This window comes from Chiloscyllium plagiosum, chromosome 6, assembly GCF_004010195.1.
Source record: "Chiloscyllium plagiosum isolate BGI_BamShark_2017 chromosome 6, ASM401019v2, whole genome shotgun sequence".
In the NCBI taxonomy this organism is placed as follows: domain Eukaryota; kingdom Metazoa; phylum Chordata; class Chondrichthyes; order Orectolobiformes; family Hemiscylliidae; genus Chiloscyllium; species Chiloscyllium plagiosum.
The window spans coordinates 62178846-62197464 of NC_057715.1; the positions used below are offsets into that span (position 1 = coordinate 62178846).

The 18619-nt window shown below is 40.0% G+C and overlaps 1 protein-coding gene across 12 annotated transcripts in view; it reads left to right on the top strand.

The window, feature by feature from the left end:
• tenm4 (teneurin transmembrane protein 4) overlaps positions 1–18619 on the top strand; it is a 660982-nt gene that overhangs the window by 479874 nt on the left and 162489 nt on the right. For all 12 annotated transcript variants that reach the window (XM_043691653.1, XM_043691652.1, XM_043691657.1 and 9 more), the window contains one exon: positions 7279–7473. In XM_043691653.1, coding sequence (XP_043547588.1) covers positions 7279–7473 — 195 coding nt within the window. The remainder of the gene's footprint in view (positions 1–7278; positions 7474–18619) is intronic.

Genomic DNA, 18619 nt, shown 5'->3' on the forward strand with positions numbered 1-18619 from the left:
ATCAGAATCTGGGCTGATTGGTGAGAATTCACACTACTCTCCTGATTTGGCTGGTTCCATTGCAGAGCTAGACATCTCATTATTAGCCACCTCCTCCCACAGCTTTCATGGAGTCTAATTAGCTTCTCAAGGACACATGCCTCACAATCCCTCAGGATTCAGGAACGTTTTGAAGATTATGTTAAAAGGGTTTTATCCATGACCTTCCTGCATCCTACATGTACACTCATGCACTATGCTCTTGAAAACTATGTAATAACAATTGCATGTCTTCAAATGAATTGTAAAGAAACACACATATAAAAATCTCTTTTGACAGCAAACATTCTTATAATCCTGTAAAACTATCAGTCAGTCGCTGCCCTTATTGTATCAGTTACAGAAGCCTTACCTCACTTCACATTTCTTAATCCTGTCCAAATAAATACACAACATTGAAGTAAACATTGAAAAGAAAAATAAATTACTCCAATCTCATAATGGACAACAATCAACTTCAACCTTTGTAAACAGAACCCCAGTGAATTAATACAATAGTGAGCCTTGGAAATCAACAAAGCATTCATAATCAGGCTATCTGTAAACTGCAATAAAAGGAACAGATAGTCAGCCATTTACTTCTCCAAAAGGAGTATAGAGGGAAGGATCCAATTGTTGTAGTCCAATTGGGTATCAATGATATAGTAAGACTAAGAAATGAGATTCTACAAAGGGTAAATGAGCGGTTTTGGTTAGATTTAAAACACAATTGCAAAGGCATTAATTTCTGGATTACTTTCTGAATCACAGGAGACTGTCATAAGGTAAATAAGATCAGAGTTGGATATAAGGATCAAATATTGGGGTAGGAGAAATGAGTTTCAGTTCATGGAACTCTGGAGAAAGATGAATGTGTTCTATTGGTCCACATATCAGACTGGACGCGTATCCTAATGATTTGTATAACTTTCTAAGTAGCAAGGATACTAAATGAAATAGTGTGAGAAAGAGCTCATGTGAGGATAAATTTAAAAACTTAATGAGACAGGAGCAGGAAATAGTGCAGGTAGCAACACACATTATGACAAGACAGAGGGTTTCCTCCCACAGTAATCAGAGGGTTAGAGAGGGTGGACAGGAAGAGGTTTTTCCAAGTATGGTGACGGCGAGCACGAGGGGGCATAGCTTTAAACTGAGGAGTGATAGATATAGGACAGATGTCAGAGGTAGTTTCTTTACTCACAGAATAGTAAGGGTATGGAATGCTTTGCCTGGAACGGCAGTAGATTCGCAAACTTTAAGTGCATTTAAGTCGTCATTGGACAAGCATATGGACGTACATGGAATAGTGTAGGTTAGATGGGCTTCAGATTGGTATGACAGGTCGGCGCGACATCGAGGGCTGAAGGGCCTGTACTACGCTGTAATATTCTATGTTCTAATGTTCTATGAAAGGACAGGGGGTACAAATATAAGAATTCACCAGCAATAAAGATTTGTGTGGCAGAATGGTAAAGTCGCTACCTCTGAATCAGGATGCCTGGGCAGCACGGTGACTCAGTGGTTGGCACTGCAGCCTCACAGCACCAGTGACCCGGGTTCCATTCCAGCCTTGGGCGACTGTCTATGTGGAATTTGCACATTCTCCCCGTGTCTGTGTGGGTTTCCTCCCACAGTCCAAAGATATGCAGGTTAGTGAATTGGCCATGCTGAATTGCCCATAGTGTTCAGAGATGTGTAGGTTGGGTGCATTAGTCAAGGAAAATGTAGAATATAGGGTAGGGGAATGGGTCTGGGTGGACTTGTTGGGCCAAATGGCCTGTTTGCACACTGTAGGAATTGTATGATTCTAAGTTCTACCTGCTCCAGAGCTGTGTTGTAACATCGCTGAACAGCTTGGTTAGAAAATATTTACACCAACAAAGGGTGTAGGGTCAAAAATAGGGGGATTGTACAGAAACATAATTAAAGGCTTTCATGCTTGATAAATTTGTTAGATTTTTTTCAGAATGTCACAGGCTGAATGAAGGGATCCTGCACATGAATTTCCAAAGCATTCAATAATGTGCCACATAAAAGTTTACTTCACAAGATAACAGCTCATGGTTTGTATTAATACATTCACTTTGGGAAAGAATTGGCGACTGAATAGGGAACAGTGCCAGGATAAATGGTGACTTTTCAGACTGACAACTTGTAACCAGTAGAGTATCACCAGGATTGGATGCTGCCTGAACTGCTGTGCTCTTCCAACACCACTAATCCAGAATCTGGTTTCCAGCATCTGCAGTCATTGTTTTTACCTCATTGCTGGACTGTCAATTATTCACATGCTGGTTTAATGTCTTGAATGAAGTAATTGAGTATATTGTAGCTAAATTTACTGATGAACAAAGATAGTTAGCTTGTGAGGAGAACACAAAGGCCTGAATTTTAGTGAGGGAAAAGGACTCCACAACTTAATAAAAAAAAGTCCCAAAGCCCTGAATCAAATTCATGAGGGAGTGGGAGGATCTTCAAACATCTGCAATTCACAGAGGCAGCAGCATATTCAAAAGCAAATGCCACCACCCAGGTTTCTGAAACATTACTTGACGTCTTTATAAATTTGAGGACAATGTCAAAACCTATTGCAGTTCCTTTGGAGAAGTCATGTACTCTTTTGGAGAGGTCAGATACCTACTTGTGGATATCTAGAAGTAGGTATGAAGTTAAGGTCTATGGAACTGTCAAGTCATGTAAAACCCCTGCTCTTTTGATTTTGAAAATGAAGCTCAGCCTGCTGTGTATCACAGTTGAAAACCACTGCTTGGAATCTCAATGAATTTTTATTGAGACAACCTTGAAGCTGAAGGTTACCATTATAGTCAAAAAGTGTGGCGCTGAAAAAGCACAGCAGGTCAGGCAGCATTCAAGGAGCGGGAAATTTGAAGTATTGAGCATAAACCCTTCATCAGATCTGCTGTGTCTTTTCAGCGCCACAATTTTTGACTCTGATCTCCAGCATCTGCAGTCCTGACTTTCTCCCGGTTACCACAATAGTATTATAGCTTGACTGTTGTGGAGCCTATCATTGTGAGGCACCCATACCATTGATCAACATCCCCATATGTTTTCAAGGCAAAGAACTGGCTTTAATGTGGGACTATGAGTACAAATAGTTGTTTCCATAATGATTTGAGTATTTGATGGGATTCAGCTGTGTTGAATACGTTTTTATCAACTAGTGTTTTTTTTCAATATAGTGAAGTCTGTAATAGATAGTTAGACCTATACTTTAATTTAACCTCAGCATGGCTTCCGATGTTAGCGTATAGTGGTGTTGACGTGGAGGGTGTAGGGATTGTGCAAGTGAAGGGGATTCTTGTGTTAGCTGAGATAGGTAGGTTTTGATCTATAAGAGGATCGCATTTTAGGGAGCAAGAGGGAGCTGCAGACAGCAATATGGTGTTGTGGCCATGATCAGATCAGCTATGATCAGATTGATTGGTTGAACAGGCTCAAAAAGTCTGTTGGAATCCTCCTCCTATTTCTCACTGTCTTGTAATTGACCACCCAGCAGTACCACATCAGAGATTCCAGCCCTGGAAATGTCAGTGGCAGCAGCAAAACTTGTTGCTGTTCTTTTGATGCCTTTGGCTGCCATTTTACTAGACCTCACACCTAGCAGCCTGTCTTCAAAAGGCTGGTAAAATCCAATCCATTAAAGCAGTTCCTCTCCTGTGCTGCTTTCTGAGACTTGCTCAGTAATTTTAGCACTGTCTGTTTTTATTTCAGAATTCCATTATTCACAATATTTTATTTTTGTTGATCAGTAAACACAAGCAGGAATGGGTGCATGTTAAAGTGGTTAACATTGACTGCCAGTGATCCACAAGTAAAATGTGGAGCTAGGCAGAACATTCCAATTCTTCCTGACTATACACTCAGGGAATTTAAAACAATAGTAATCTATCTTTGCAAGGCAGCTTGTGACTGTTCTTTGAGTGTACACTGACTTGCCTCCCAAGGGCTTGATGACATTGAAGATACATAAAATAAATAAGCCTTGCTTGTATCACTCAACCTTGATAACCAAAAGAGAGATGATCCCTGTTTTATAATAGACATTCCTAAAATACAAAATGCCATCAAATGTCCTCTTTTAGCCGAGATGCTTCAGGTCCAATGATCCACACTGAACTTTCTGTCCTGTCCAGTATCTGACCCTGCTTCCTTTAGATCATAATTGGCCTATTGTTATAAGTGGTACTTCTCTCGAATATTAATGAGTGCATATGTTTGCAATGTGAAACATGATGTGACATTTGATTTAAATCTACAATCTGGATGCATATTAAGTTTACATTCAACTTACAGATCAAATGACATTAATATTGGGAAATGTAACAAGCGTGGAGGAAGTATATTGGATATTTCACCTGTTGAGTTACACAGGATAGATTCTACACTAAACCAGCTTATATTAGGAATGGGAGTTGGCCATTCAGCCCATCAAGCCTGTTCTCCCATTTAACATGATCATGGCTGATCAAATACTTCAACACGTTTTACCCACTGTCTAAATAACCCTTTCTGCCCCTGGAAATCAGAAATCCATCAATGTCCAACTTAAACATACTGAAAGGCTCAGCTTCCACAGTCCTTTAGTGTAGAGAAATCCTAAGATTCACAACCCTCTGAGTGAAAAGATTGCTTCTCATCTTTGTCCTAAACAGCACTCCCCTTATTTGTAAATGTGCCCCCTGGTCCTGTACTTCCCACCCAGGAGAAATATCCTACCTATATCTAACCTGTCTATCCCTTTAAGTACTTTGTTGGTGTCAAAACCTGAGACAGTGCAGGCCCAGTTTACCTAATCTCTTCACAGAACAGTCCCACCATCCTGGGAATAGGTCTAGTGAACCTATTGTTGCACTCTCTCAATGACTAAAATACCTTCCTGAAATAAGGAGTCCAAAACTGTGCACAGAATACTCCAGGTGCAGTCTAACCGAACTCCTCGACAATTGAAGGAGGACTTCCTCACTCCTGTACTCAATAAAGGATAATATTCGATTTGCCGCCTTAATAGCTTGCTGCATCTGCATGTGAGCCTTCAGTGAATTGTCAACAAGCACTCCGAGGTCCCTTTGTACATTTACATTTTCTAACCTCTTAACATTGACAACCGTTTCCAGTCAGTGAGTCCTTGTCACTAAATGTATTTGAAATCAAATTGGACCACTGGCCATAGTCCTATGGCCCATTCACTGTATTTCTTTTAGCTGGGTGGGAGGGAAAAGATTTAAAGGGATCTGAGGGGCAACGTTTTCACACAGTGGGTGGTGTGTGTATGGAATGAGCTGCCAGAGGAAGTGGTAAAGGTGAGTACAATTGCAACATTTAAAAGACATCTGGACAGGTATATGAACAGGAAAGGTTTAGAGGAATGTGAGCCAAATGCAGGCAGATGGGACTAGTTCAGTTTAGGAGTTGGACCAACCCGTTTGTTTCTATGCTGTATGACTCTAAATCTTGAGTGCAGCACATTCAAGCAAACTGCGTGCTGCATAAGAACACAAACTAAGGTTATAAACAACTCACAGTTTGTTCTTTCTGCACTTATTCCCGGCGTTACCTTCTGCAAAAGATATTCTAAATTTTATTTCAATCCCAGATGACTTTCCAAATTTGTTCTGATCTTATTAGGACCAGTAACCTTTCTTGTAAATGACGACAAAACCTGAAATTTCAATTATATACTCATAGGATAAAGGCGCAAGTTTCCATATTTTTAAACAAACGTAAAAATGTTAACTATACAAATCTTAGAAAAGCAAACAGTCACCATTACTTATCTTGAAATCTAAAATCCACATAACATAAGGTTAATGTGAACTAACGGGCAAACTATGATCAAATATGAGCCATAGCTTTAATGTGAAAGGTGAAGACAACCAAGACAGATGTTACAAATCTCCTCAGTAATCCACTCAGACAACAGCTTTCACTGCCTGTTACAAAACCCTTGAAATGGCCTCCTCTTCACAAGGAATTTCAGCTTTTCTTCTTCAAAAATATTCCCGGCCTGCAACAATTCTCCTCCACTGAAATGCCAGACACATTCGTCATCTAATGGAACATTATTCCAGATATCTGTTAAATATATGCCTTCAGATTCACCTTTTTGGTCTTTTTTTTCCCCTAACTGAGCTGACCTATTTCTGAGATTGTATCCTGTTGCATTTCATTGTCTAAACACAGGCCCTTTCCAGTTCCTTAGCCATGTTGCTACTGACAAAAGCTCACTTCACAGTTACTGAGTCGGATTTCCACAAGTTTGCTGTACTGAATTTGCCATAACACCCAACACCTAATTGAAATCCCAATTCACTAGCTATTCTGAGCAAACAAACTCCGAAGCTTTGCTGAACTTAAAATGCACCTCAGCTTCAGGATGCAACCAATGCCCATGAACTGTTGTTCACGTTGCCCCCTTGAACCGACCTGTTAATATTTTCCAACAGGAGCTACTGTTCCTGACCTGAGGTGAGATCCGATGTGTCGAAACATGACACATTCCAATCTTTAAATGTTACAAGACTCAGTTTTGACCTGCATCAAAACCACACAGGCAAAAATCCACAACATAGCTCATACCAGTATTTTTTAAGCTGCATTTAGGGACAGAGTGAGAAAAAGTGGCACATGCTCTTGGATGTTACAGATTAAAATTTATTGAAACCAGCTTTTTATACAAAATATAAATATGGAACAAATCTTATGTGAAACACTTCACAATGCACTTTGCATTAGCACAACAATACGCAGCCTCAAAGGAGCACTTTATTTATCCAAGTCACAGGTCTGTTTAATTAGGAAGATAGAGAAAGCCAGTCATTGGTGTCTTCTAAAAGCACTGCCAATGAACGCTGCAATATTTTGTAAGTGAAACTTTGAAGTGAAGTTGTCTGTGTTTTGGCTGCAGAATAGTGCTTATCTGGAACAACATGAGAGAGAGGGAAAGATAGAAATTGTAAATGGGGAAAGTTTTCATTTGAAACTTCATAGTCACTCAAATTCAGCAATTGGTTGTGACCTTGTGACAATTTTCAATTAGCTTGATAGCAAAGCTCTTTTACTGTGAAGTGTTATATTCCAAGCATTGAAGAAAATATTAAAAACTAGAATAGATGTAGTTGAAGGCAAACAAACATTTTCACATATTCAGAATGCATTGGCAAATGAGTTAACTAAACTGCCTTCACTATCAGTACTTAATAGTCAGGGTGACCTTCTGTTCATTTTCTTTCACAGCATCCTGCCCTGTTCTGTGCAGTGGCAATGGTCAGTATGTGAAAGGACGCTGTTTGTGCCACAGCGGTTGGAAAGGGGCAGAATGTGACATTCCCACAAACCAGTGCCTTGACCCATCTTGTGGTAACCGTGGCACCTGCATCATGGGGACCTGCATCTGCAATTCTGGCTATAAGGGAGAAAGCTGCGAACAAGGTAGGTGTCCAATTGCATCATTAATCATTTATTGTCAAATGTCTGAATTCATTCAGGACGAGGGGTAGAGAATGTAATCCTCCCTCAGACTTCTGCCATAAGGAAAATACTGAAAGGTTATACCCAGTAGAGATAAAATTAACATAACTATTGCAGTCTAGTGAAAAGGCTCATTATAGCATTAAAAAAATAGGCTGAAGGTTATAGTAAAAGTGAATTTGGACTTGCACACTTACCTATTATTTTCCCTACATGAAAGAAGCAACACAGTGCTCTGTTAGCTGTTGTTAAGCAATGACTAAATCATCACATTTTTCTTCCCAGTGACCTTCAGTTCAGATGATTAATTGTCAGGAAGTAGCCTCTTGCCCATTCAGTTTCTGATCTTTGGTTCCAGGACCACAATCATTTGTTATCTGAGAGGATCCTCACTTATTGGGGCCTTCTATATTCTAAACACTTTGTACCTCTGTTGAATGATAGCATGATACATAGGCCATGTAGAAAACATCCAGCACAAAAATAGATCTCATGTCGCTTGATCGTCTGGTTTGCAGCATCAGTTCCTTTATCATTTGTCTGCTGTGTTGACTGAAATAAATATAGTTTTGAACACGACAGCCACAGCCTAATTCTTTTATATAGGTTTTAGGTGTTTGAAAGTTATACAATGTTGTGACCTTTTGTATGTAGTCTTCAATATACGCAAAAATGGCAGGTTGAGTGACCAAGCCCTTTTGTGACACAAGTCAGCTGACATAGATCACTAATATCGAGACAAAAAATAAAAGCCAAAATTTGTGCTTATCTTTGTAGGAACATGTGAACACGTGAAGTAGGAACAAAAGTAGATCACTTGAGCCTGCTCCAGAGTAGAAGAACATCATGGCTCATCTGATTACTCCACATTCCCGCCTACTCCTTGACCTTTCACCCCCTTACTTATCAAGAATTTTGCCTTGCAAAAATATTCAAGCTTCTACCACATTCTGAAGAAGCGTTCCAAAACTATGACCCACTGTGAGAAATAAATCTTCTCTTCATCACTGTCTTAAATTCAGTGATCCCTTATTTTGATCCAGTGACCTTTAGGTTCTAGGTTTTCCCAGAGAGGAAATGTCCTTTCTACATTCACCCTGTCAACACTCCTCAGGCACTTGCATGTTTCAATCAAATTGCTTCTGACACTGGTGTAGCCTGTTCAATCTGTTCTCAAAAGACAATTGGCCCATTCTACTTATCTGTCCAGTAGAGTTTCTCTGAACTGCTTCCATTGCATTTCCATCTTTCCTTACATAAGACCAATAATGTACACAGTGCTCCAGATGTGGTCTCACCAATGTACTTTATAACTGAAACTTGCCTTCCCAATTTATATCATCAATTCCCTCACAATTAACATTATCAATCTATTACCTCTCTCCTTACTTGCATAAATGCATGTTAACTTTTCATGATCCATGCATGCTGAGACCCAGAACCCTTTACATATCAAAACTTTGCAATCTTTCTTCATTTATATAATGTTGTTTTTATTTGTCCCGCCAAAATGTACAAGTTCACACTTTGCGAGATCTTTATCGACTCATTTAACCTATTTATATACTCTTTTGGTCTCCTTACATTCTCTTCACAACTTACCTTTTTACCTGTCTTCACAGTACCACCAAATTTAGCAGTTATATCTTACACCCAAGTCATTTATGTAATTTGTAAAATGTCAAGCCCCAGCACTGATCCATATGGCTCACCTTACATTACACCCTTGCAAACCTGAAAATAATTCATTTATGCCTGGTCTGTTTCTTGTTAGCTAGACAATCTTCTACCATATTAATATGTTTCCCTTTTTTATTTTTGACAAGAAACTTTGATGTGCAATCTGATCAAATATCTTTTGGAAATTTCAATGCAGAACATTCCCCCCTCACCACTTTCATCCACAGAACATTTTATTTCCTCAGCCGTCTCCATTAAAATGGTTAAATGGAATTTCCATTGCAGAAAACCATATTGCTTTTTCTGGATTACCTTGAACATTTCTAAATGCCATAGGACCAAAGGATGTAGGATGCCCTGCTATAACATCTTTAAAGTAGCTTCTAACAACTTTCCTAAATAAGGGAACTTTGGAAAAATTAAAACTAAGACAACAACTATTTACCAGCTAGTTCTTTTGAGACCCTAAGATGAGGTCCATCAGGCTTCAGGGTCTTGTCTGACCACAAATCTGACAAATAACCATATTCCTGGTGATAATAAATTTCTTGCATTCCTCTGTCACTTCCACTTGCTGATTTGCAGCTTGTTCTGCCATGTTACTTTTATTCACTGCAGCAAACACGGATACGAAATGCCTGTTGAATTAGTCTGCCATCCACTTAATTCTCCCTGACTCGCTGTCTATAAGACCAATGCTCACTTTAAAATATCTGTTAAAACTCTTAACTCTATAAAACTGTTACATTTCTAGCTAGCTTTTTCTTGTTTTCTCATTTTCCTTCCTCATTAATGTTTTAATCATTTTCACTGTCTCCAATATTTTGTCCAATCTTCTGACCCGCCACCCATTTTTGTGTAATTGTGTATTTTTTTCTTGAATTTTGACACTGACTTTAGCTTTTTTAGTTCATTTATATTACTTCTTATCCCTCCTTTCAGCATTCTTGGAGCATCATGCCACTTGCTTTCTTTTCTGTTATTTAGTCTCCCGGAGCAGGTAACTGCCACTTTTCATGTATTTTCTCTTCACTATATTTGTACCGGCAGCTCTGACTGCCACAGGCTTTCCACTCTCACCGTTAGTTACATGCAGATGGCACTGATTGAATCCCTTGCACAAGGAGTGAAGCAACATTATCAACATGTGGCTCAATATTATCTGCTCTTATGAGGGTAACTTGTATAAAAGAAAATAACATGATATCTGAATAAAATATGGGTGCTTGTGCACAGAATAGAATTTTAAATCATTTAATTTCAGAAACCAGCTTAAACACAAACAATGTGCAGCTTTAATGTTTTATAATTCCTCATCAGTAATGAAATTGTTACAGTTCGGTCATAACAGACATCACAGTCTGTTGTAAGTGGAACTCATTAAAGAGTTGGTGAGTTAAATTTCGTGACAGCACTGATATTTTCTTATGCTTGCTCTTTTGCAATGGAATGTGCCCTGCTTCTGTGCATTCATCTTCACTTCCTGATTTCTGTACAGATACTTAGATCAATTTTGCTTTCGGATTGACAATACAGATAAACAAGTTCAAGTGTCAGCCTGTGCTGAGATTTGAAGTGTCCGAGTTGCCTGGTAATTTTAGCAGCAGAGGATTCAAATCCCAGAGTGACTTGAACTTGACTGCATTGATGCAAGCAATTTAGACAATTCACAAGTGGTTTCTTGGATATGACAAGAGGCATCAATGCAGAATGCCAGCCGAGGATTGCCAGAATTGATCACAATTTTAAAGTCCAAATCATATGCCTTTGAAATATGTTCCACGGTATTATGTTCATAAAGTTTGCTGGTAGGTTTGTGAAAGGTTGAGCCCAATAACTTTATCAGCAAAAAATACTTAGGCACAGGCAGAGGCTCTTAAACTGTTTTACAAATAGAACTATAGGCTTGAATCTTATGTTCCCATAAATGATGAGCTTGAAAGGGGGGGTGGAAGGGAACTTAATAAGGCAGTGTTCTGGTATGTATTAACCCATTGTCTTCCTGCCTCATTATTGGCAGCAACTCAGCGAACAAATGCATGAACTACGACCAGCATAAAATGTCTCCTGTTGCAGTTGACACCTTCTCCATCCCTTCGCTGTTCCTTCCCCCTTCCCTTTTACTCTCCAACTGCTCTTGTCACCTCCTGCAAGATGGGCTTTATGTGCCAATTTGGAGATTCTGTTGCTGTGGCTGGAGGTTTTGGTGGCTCTCAAAACCAGTTCAAGTAGCAGCCACCTATTGTGGCCATTTACTGGTGTCTATTCTTTCAAATAGAATATTGAACTGGAATTTTGTCATACTATCGGAATATGTAAAATAATCTGAAAGTTATTTAATTCTTCATGAATAAAATGTTTAAGGCAACATACAGGGTGGAATATTTCCCTCCCTGCTGGGTCATGAGTAATGGTGAGAAAGGTGGGAAAATACAGTGAGAATGCAAAAGTCAGATCTTTAACATCAAGAAAATGTTCTCAATTTTCCCCTAAAGCCTTGACTTATGACATCAGAGTGATGACTATCTTACTGGCATGCATTTGCATCTTATTAAAACCCCTATTCACCTTGCTTATACTAAACTTCCATTTCTGTTCTCTTCCAATGAGAATCTAAATGGTGTGAATGCTCAACATGTAAATCAAAGAGGGTACCTGTGCCTGTAGTTCACCAGATCTTGTTCTGACCATCATGAGGCTGCTGCTTCTGTACTACCTCTCTGTGTGTCCCATGCCGCCATTTTCCTAAACCCTTCATCCACTCAATTGAACTGCAGCAAGCCACCAACCTCAGCATGTCATTACTTCTGCTGTCATACTTCTGGGACATGATTTCAACCCTTCAGCACTTTACTTTGGAGGCAAAGGACAGCTGTGACTTGGAGGTTGCCAGCCTCTGACCGTTTCAATCCCTTTCTTAGCTCACAAGTGCTTACATACAGGTTGCCAGCCTCCTTGGCTTACATCTCATTTTAGTGCTGAGGGGAAGATAGGGAGTAGGTGATGGTGGGGAGTACAGTCAATCTATCAGTCAGACAGGGTATTGAAATGTCTTTGTGCTACATTAATGATGGGATAAAACAAGGAACTGCTGATTCTGAAGAACCACCACTGGACTCAAACACATTAACTCTGTTTCTCTCTCCATAGATGCTGCTAGACCTGCTGAGTTTCTGCAGGAATTTCTATTTTTGTTTCAGATTTCCAACATCCACAGTTCTTTGTTTTCTTTTATCCTTAATGGATTTGGATTTGGGATTAGTTTCAGATTTTCCTGTATTTTACCTGCCATTATTCTTTCAGGTCCCCTCTTTGCTCTGTTGATTTCCTTTTTATGTTTCTCCTTACACAATCTGTAGGGCTTTTTCTGTTTTGACATCTGCTGTAAACCTTCCTCTTTTCCTTTGTCTGATGCTGTATAACCCTTGATATTCAGGGCTGACAGGATTTGTTGGCCCCAGCCTTTGTCTTTATTGGAACATGTTGGCCTTGTTCTCTCCCTGTTTACTTCTTGAATGTGCCCCACTGTTCTGACGCAGATTTATCTCAAAGTATCAGTCACCAGTCCTCTCTGTCCAAATCATATCCGATTTTATTAAGATCGGCCTTCTCCCAGTTTAGAACTTCAGGCCGATCCTTGTCCTTTTCCATAACAATCTTGAATTTAACAGCGTATGGTCACTGTCTGTGTGGGGCATCTCCCAATCCTCAAATCCTCAAACCCATAAACGTGTCCGGGATGTTACTAAGGTCACGATCTCCAGAGCTCTGCTGTTCATGCCCTTTCCCCATGCCAAATAGAGTTACATCACGTGGCAGTGGGATTTTTCGCCATCGCTGACTTCCCCCAGGTGCAAGGAGTCCTGACAGTACACACATTGCTTTTGAGAGCTCCTTATCAGCAGCCAGATGTGGTTTTGAACAGAAAAGACTTTCCCTCCACGAATGTCCAAATGAGATGGAATCATCAATGATGCCAAATTCAGGAAGTCTGTACCAGATAGCCTGGGAGAGGCAAAATGGTTCCCACAGTTTCCTGCCTTATTTCAAACTCCTTGAGTGATATAGGATGGTGGAGGGAGACAAGGATGAGGATTTGATGCCAGTTCATCTCTGGCATTGTGGGTCAGAAAGGCTGTGCTGCTTCATCGTAGCATGCTGTACCCTTCACAAATGAGGTAGGGAGGGGAGGTTGGGATGGAGGAATGTCCTGGATGCAGCCTTTCAGGGAGAATAACAGTAATCTTAGGAGTTCAAGATGAGACTGAGGATTAGGACATTGACCAGGAGGGCTGACAAGACCATGACAGCGGAGCCTGATACACCAGTGAGAACCTCGTCAAAAACCATTTACAAGATGAATGAGCTGGGTTTGGACTTTGTTTCATTATTTAATATTCTGTTAGTAGTATGACAAGCAGTCCCTGTTTGGTGAAAAGGGCATGTGGACCTTGTTATTTTTCCATTCCTTGACTTTTTGTTATGTCTGAATAAATGTCTTATTGTCCCATCTTATTGTACACTCGATAACTTTGGATGATTCCAATTTAAGATATCTACACAGCACATGCCCTCCTAGCTGTTTGAGAAAAAGCAGCAGCCAGTCAGACAGTGCACTAATAACACACAGAGCTGAGGTTAGGCAACTCTTGAGGGATCTGTCAGGATATCACATCAGAGTGTTGTGTAGTGAAGTCTTTCACGATAGCCAGTGGGTTGATAGCAATTCTGAGGAATCTCCTTTCATGTTATAATTCCTGCAAGGTTTCAGCAAGCCTGTGGACTGCTGAGTTGTTGTGAAATGCGAGAGCATCTTCTACAACAGAAATCAACATATGAAAGACAGTGCTTTACACAGCTTTTCTCAGCAGGAATGTGCTATGAGGGAGAGTGGACATGATAACTGATACATCTCCCAGTTCTGACTGCCAGTGTCCTCCCTTGAAAAAATTGTGTATAGACATGAGACATGGAATCATCGCTAATTCTGTCCCCTCCCTCACAGGGTGGCTGTAATGGTGGAATTGTGTGTTCAGGCCAGGACATAGCACAATCACTGCACATTGTTTAGCCTCAATGTTGTATAGATGAGAATACAATGCTTTGGCACCATTTCTCAGCGTCCGTATTCAAGGATCCCTGATGTTATCTGCACCATGCCACCCCTTTTTTGAGAATCATAGAATCCCTATAGTGTGGAAATAAGCCCTTCAGCCCAATAAGTCCACTTAGACCCTCCAAGAGTAACCCACCCAGATCCATTCCCCTACCCTATCATTCTATATTTAGCCTGCCTAATGCACCTAGCCTACACATCCCTAAACACTATGGGCAATTTAGCATGGCCAATTCACCTAAGTTATTGACAGTTATTATTGCAGAGCTCAGAAGATCATTGATCTTCTTGCTGTATTTCTATCAACCATTTTTACCCAGGGATACAGCACTGACTCAGACTGTATCTGGTGGTGTGGCCTCCTGTTGTAATCAACTGGGACAAAGACAGCCCTATTCTCCACCACCCCACCCACCTACATCTCCAGGTTCCTGTCTGCAAAGCAGGAAGCTAACTTCCTTTACTTCTGGGCCATGACTTCAATGAGAACAGTCTAGTACCACAGTATGAATTCCTGGTTCGCAATATTTGAAGTGGTAGGTAGCTATGTTTTAAATATGTCACCAGATATGTGGACAGCAGGAGATTTTGCCAATCGCAAACACTTCTACCTCTCTGAGCACAGGGTGACACCTCAGTTTTTAAGTATGCCTGATGTTGCTCCTGGTTTTTTTCCTTATTCATTCATGGGATGAGGGTCTCACTGGCCAGGCAGCATTTATAGCCCATCTCTAATTACCCAGAGGAGGACAATTAAGAGTCAACCACATTGCTGTGGGTCAGGAGTCACATGTAGGCCAGATTGGGTAAGGATGACAGTTTCCTTCCCCAAAGGACATTAGTGTTCCAGATCGATTTTTCCAACAATCGCTAATGGATTCGTGATCATCATTAGATTAATAATTCCAGATATTTATTAAATTCAAATTCCACTATCTGCTATGGTGGGATTTGAACTCAGGTCCCCAGATCATTATCTAGGTCTCTGAATTAACAGTCCAGCAATAATACCACTAAGCCATTGCCTCCCCATATGCTGGACCATGAAGTTTCCAATTGTGATGGAGGATGATTCTGCTGCTGTTGATGGCCCATAATGCCCTATGGATGCCCAATCTTGACTTGCTAAATCCGTTTGAAGTCTATCACGTTTAACATATTGGTGGTGCCACACAACATGATGTAAGATGTTACCAGTATCTCCACAAGAATTATGAGGTGGTCATTCTTACCAATACTGTCATGGATAGATGCATCTGCAGTCAAGGATAATTTTCCCTCTTGTTGGTTCATCACCACCTGCATCAAAGGCAAACATTAGAAAATGTACTAGGAGTAGATGTGAATGTGGAATTTAAAACACAAACAGATCAGCCATGACCTTATTTAATGGTGGAGCTAGCACAAGGGGTGAATGGCCTACATCTGCACCAAACTTATACACTTCTAAGTGAGGCAGAAAAACAGTAAAGGTTGTAAATTTGTTCACAGAGCTGGAAGGTTTGTTCTCAGATGTTTCATCACCATGCTGGGTAACATCATCAGTGAGTCTCCGATGAAGCACTGGTGTTCTTACCACTTTCTATTTACGAATGCACACAAACAGAAAGTGGGACAGCACACCAGGGCTTCTCCAGAGGCTCACTGATTATGTTACCTAGCACGGTGATGAAACATCTGAGAACAAACCTGCCAGCTCTGTGAGCAAACTTACAGCCTGAACCACAACCTGAGCTACAAATCTTCACAAAAATTGCAAACAATAGATCAAGTTAAAGGGGAAAAATCAGTGAAACCCCTCTCAAAAGATCCACAAAAGTGAGATATGGAAGATTTATCATGAGGCATATCAGCCTACACTCATTAATGTGTGGTATGAAGTGATATCAGCCTGCACTGGGAACATGTTCAGCTCCAATTTCATTGCCGTGCAACCCAAGATCTGTTTACACTGTGCAAGTTAACAAATTATTCCAAAGGTGCACTAGACTCTGGGAAAATGAAAACCTCCTGATGTCAAAACAAGTCAGGTTTTTCTTACAGCGAACACCAGCCAAAAAAAAAGGAGAAATGTTTATATTAAGCGATCTGACTGCTTCAATTACTTGAGAAGATAACTTTTTATTGTAAATTTTTAAAAATCAGTCAACGTAACTGCCTTGAAGTACTTGAAGTCAGTACTTCAAGGCAGTACTTGAAGTCAGCCTGATATTTAGCAGCCACTGAATGTGATAATCAACCATATTTTTGTTGCTAAGGGAATGCTAGTAATTGATTTCTTGCTCAATTGACAGCAAAAATAATGCTATTTAGTTGTAAGAGACAGCTTAAAATGTTTAATCCCAAGGACTTTGCATTGTAATTTACAATAATTTGTCACTTATGAAGAAATGCTCTTTAACTACTTCATTATCAATGGATCACTTTTAACAATAAACAAGTGTTCTTTGTGTTAACTCAGCAAAAGAGAGTTCTGTAACTTCACCATGAATATTGCAAGGTAAAATGAAGTAATCACATATATTTTGCAACAACACATTTTAATGGGGTTTGTTAATTGAATGAGCAATCTACAAATAGTTTCTGTTTTTATGTTATGAAGTAAAGCTCTTTCAGTTCCCTAAGACTCAAATAAATCTCAAAATTCTGCCTATATAAAAATTATAACGACACAAACTTCTTTCACGCCATAAAGGTTAATTAATCAGTAAGTAGCAAGACCACAATCATTAGGATGTCCTTTGAGTGAGTGCCAATAAACATCAAGAAAAATGTACGTGTATAGCTGAGTCATACCATTCAGGTACCATGTGGTGAAAAATTAATTAACACGAGTACAAAAGCTGTATCTTCCAGGAAACCATAGTGTATCCTGTGTCTGATAAGAGTCACACTGTGCTTTTATTACCACTAAGTGCTTGAAACAACAAGCATAGCCTCTAAGGTGCCAGGTTTAGCCCTGTTCTGCAGTTAGCAATCCACAGGATCATCACTCAGTTGACTGCTAATGGGCTAAGGCTGATACACTACATGCTGGTATTCATTTTAACATGTGTTCCACCTGCATCTCTTTGGACAAATACCACTGTTAAGTATAATAGACAGCAGAGTCAGTCTTTGAAAAGGAGGAACATGCAGAGTGATTGTAACCAAAGCAGAATCCTGATAAAACAAAGTAACAGTTTGGAGAGGTGGCAAAGACAGATTCAGTGCACTGGAGAATTCTTCTGTATCTACAAAAATGTTTCTAAAAATTATGATTGGCCTTTTCTGCAGTAACTTGTGATGGTCCCCTTAAAGATCACAGCTTAATGCTCATGACTACTGAGGGTCATTGGTATTGCATAGAGTCCAACTGAAACAGGGTAGTGTCTGGACCATCTAAATGAGGCAAGTGTGAATGGCAGAAAGTGGTATCTGAACAAGAATGGGGCTGACCAATGAAGCACAGGGATTTTAACGTGTTACTTTAAAATCCCCCTCAACTATTGGTGGCAGGTGGGGTTACTACTCTTTTTGATCTGAATCTACAGTGTTTCACCAGTTTTTTTTGTTTCCTTTGTAAAATGATACTGTACCAGAATAGAGTCTCTCAGGGGCCCAATCAGTGTGAGCTAGTTCACTAATCACTTCTCTCCTCAAAAGACCAAGAACAATAATGGTTCCCAAATGGTTCTGACCCATTCACAACTCCTCCAGTAGTCTCTGCTGCTGTACAGCAGGAACAGGATTGCATTGTCATGGAGCTGGGAATCTGAGGGGTAACTAGAACTGAGTTAAGCTTGTAATAGGAATTAGAAAAACTGTAAGGGAGGCTAGAAGACAAGAGAAACAAAAGCCAAGTTTTGAATATGCCTCATATGTGGAGTGATGTGAAAAAGACAAAGTTAAGCTCACACGACCTGAATGTAAAAGCATTGCCATTACAGAAAAATGGCAGCATAGAGACCAGAACAGGGAATTGAACATTCAAAAATATTCAAAATATAGGAAGGACAGCCAAGAAGGAAAAGGAGATGGGTTGTGCTAATAATATGAAATGGGGCCAATACATCAATAATGGAGGATTTCACATCAGAAGAACAATGCTTGGAACCTTTGACTGGAATGAAGAAACAGCAAAGGGGTAGCAGACCATGTACTGGAGTAGTGTGTGCAGTTTTGGTCTCTCTTTTGGAGAAGGATGTTACCCCATACAGGGGGAATGCAACAAATATTCACCAACTTATTCCAGGGATGGTGAGACTGTTCTGCAAAGACAGATAAGGCCTATATTATCTGGTGTTTTGAAGAATGAGAGGTGATCTCATT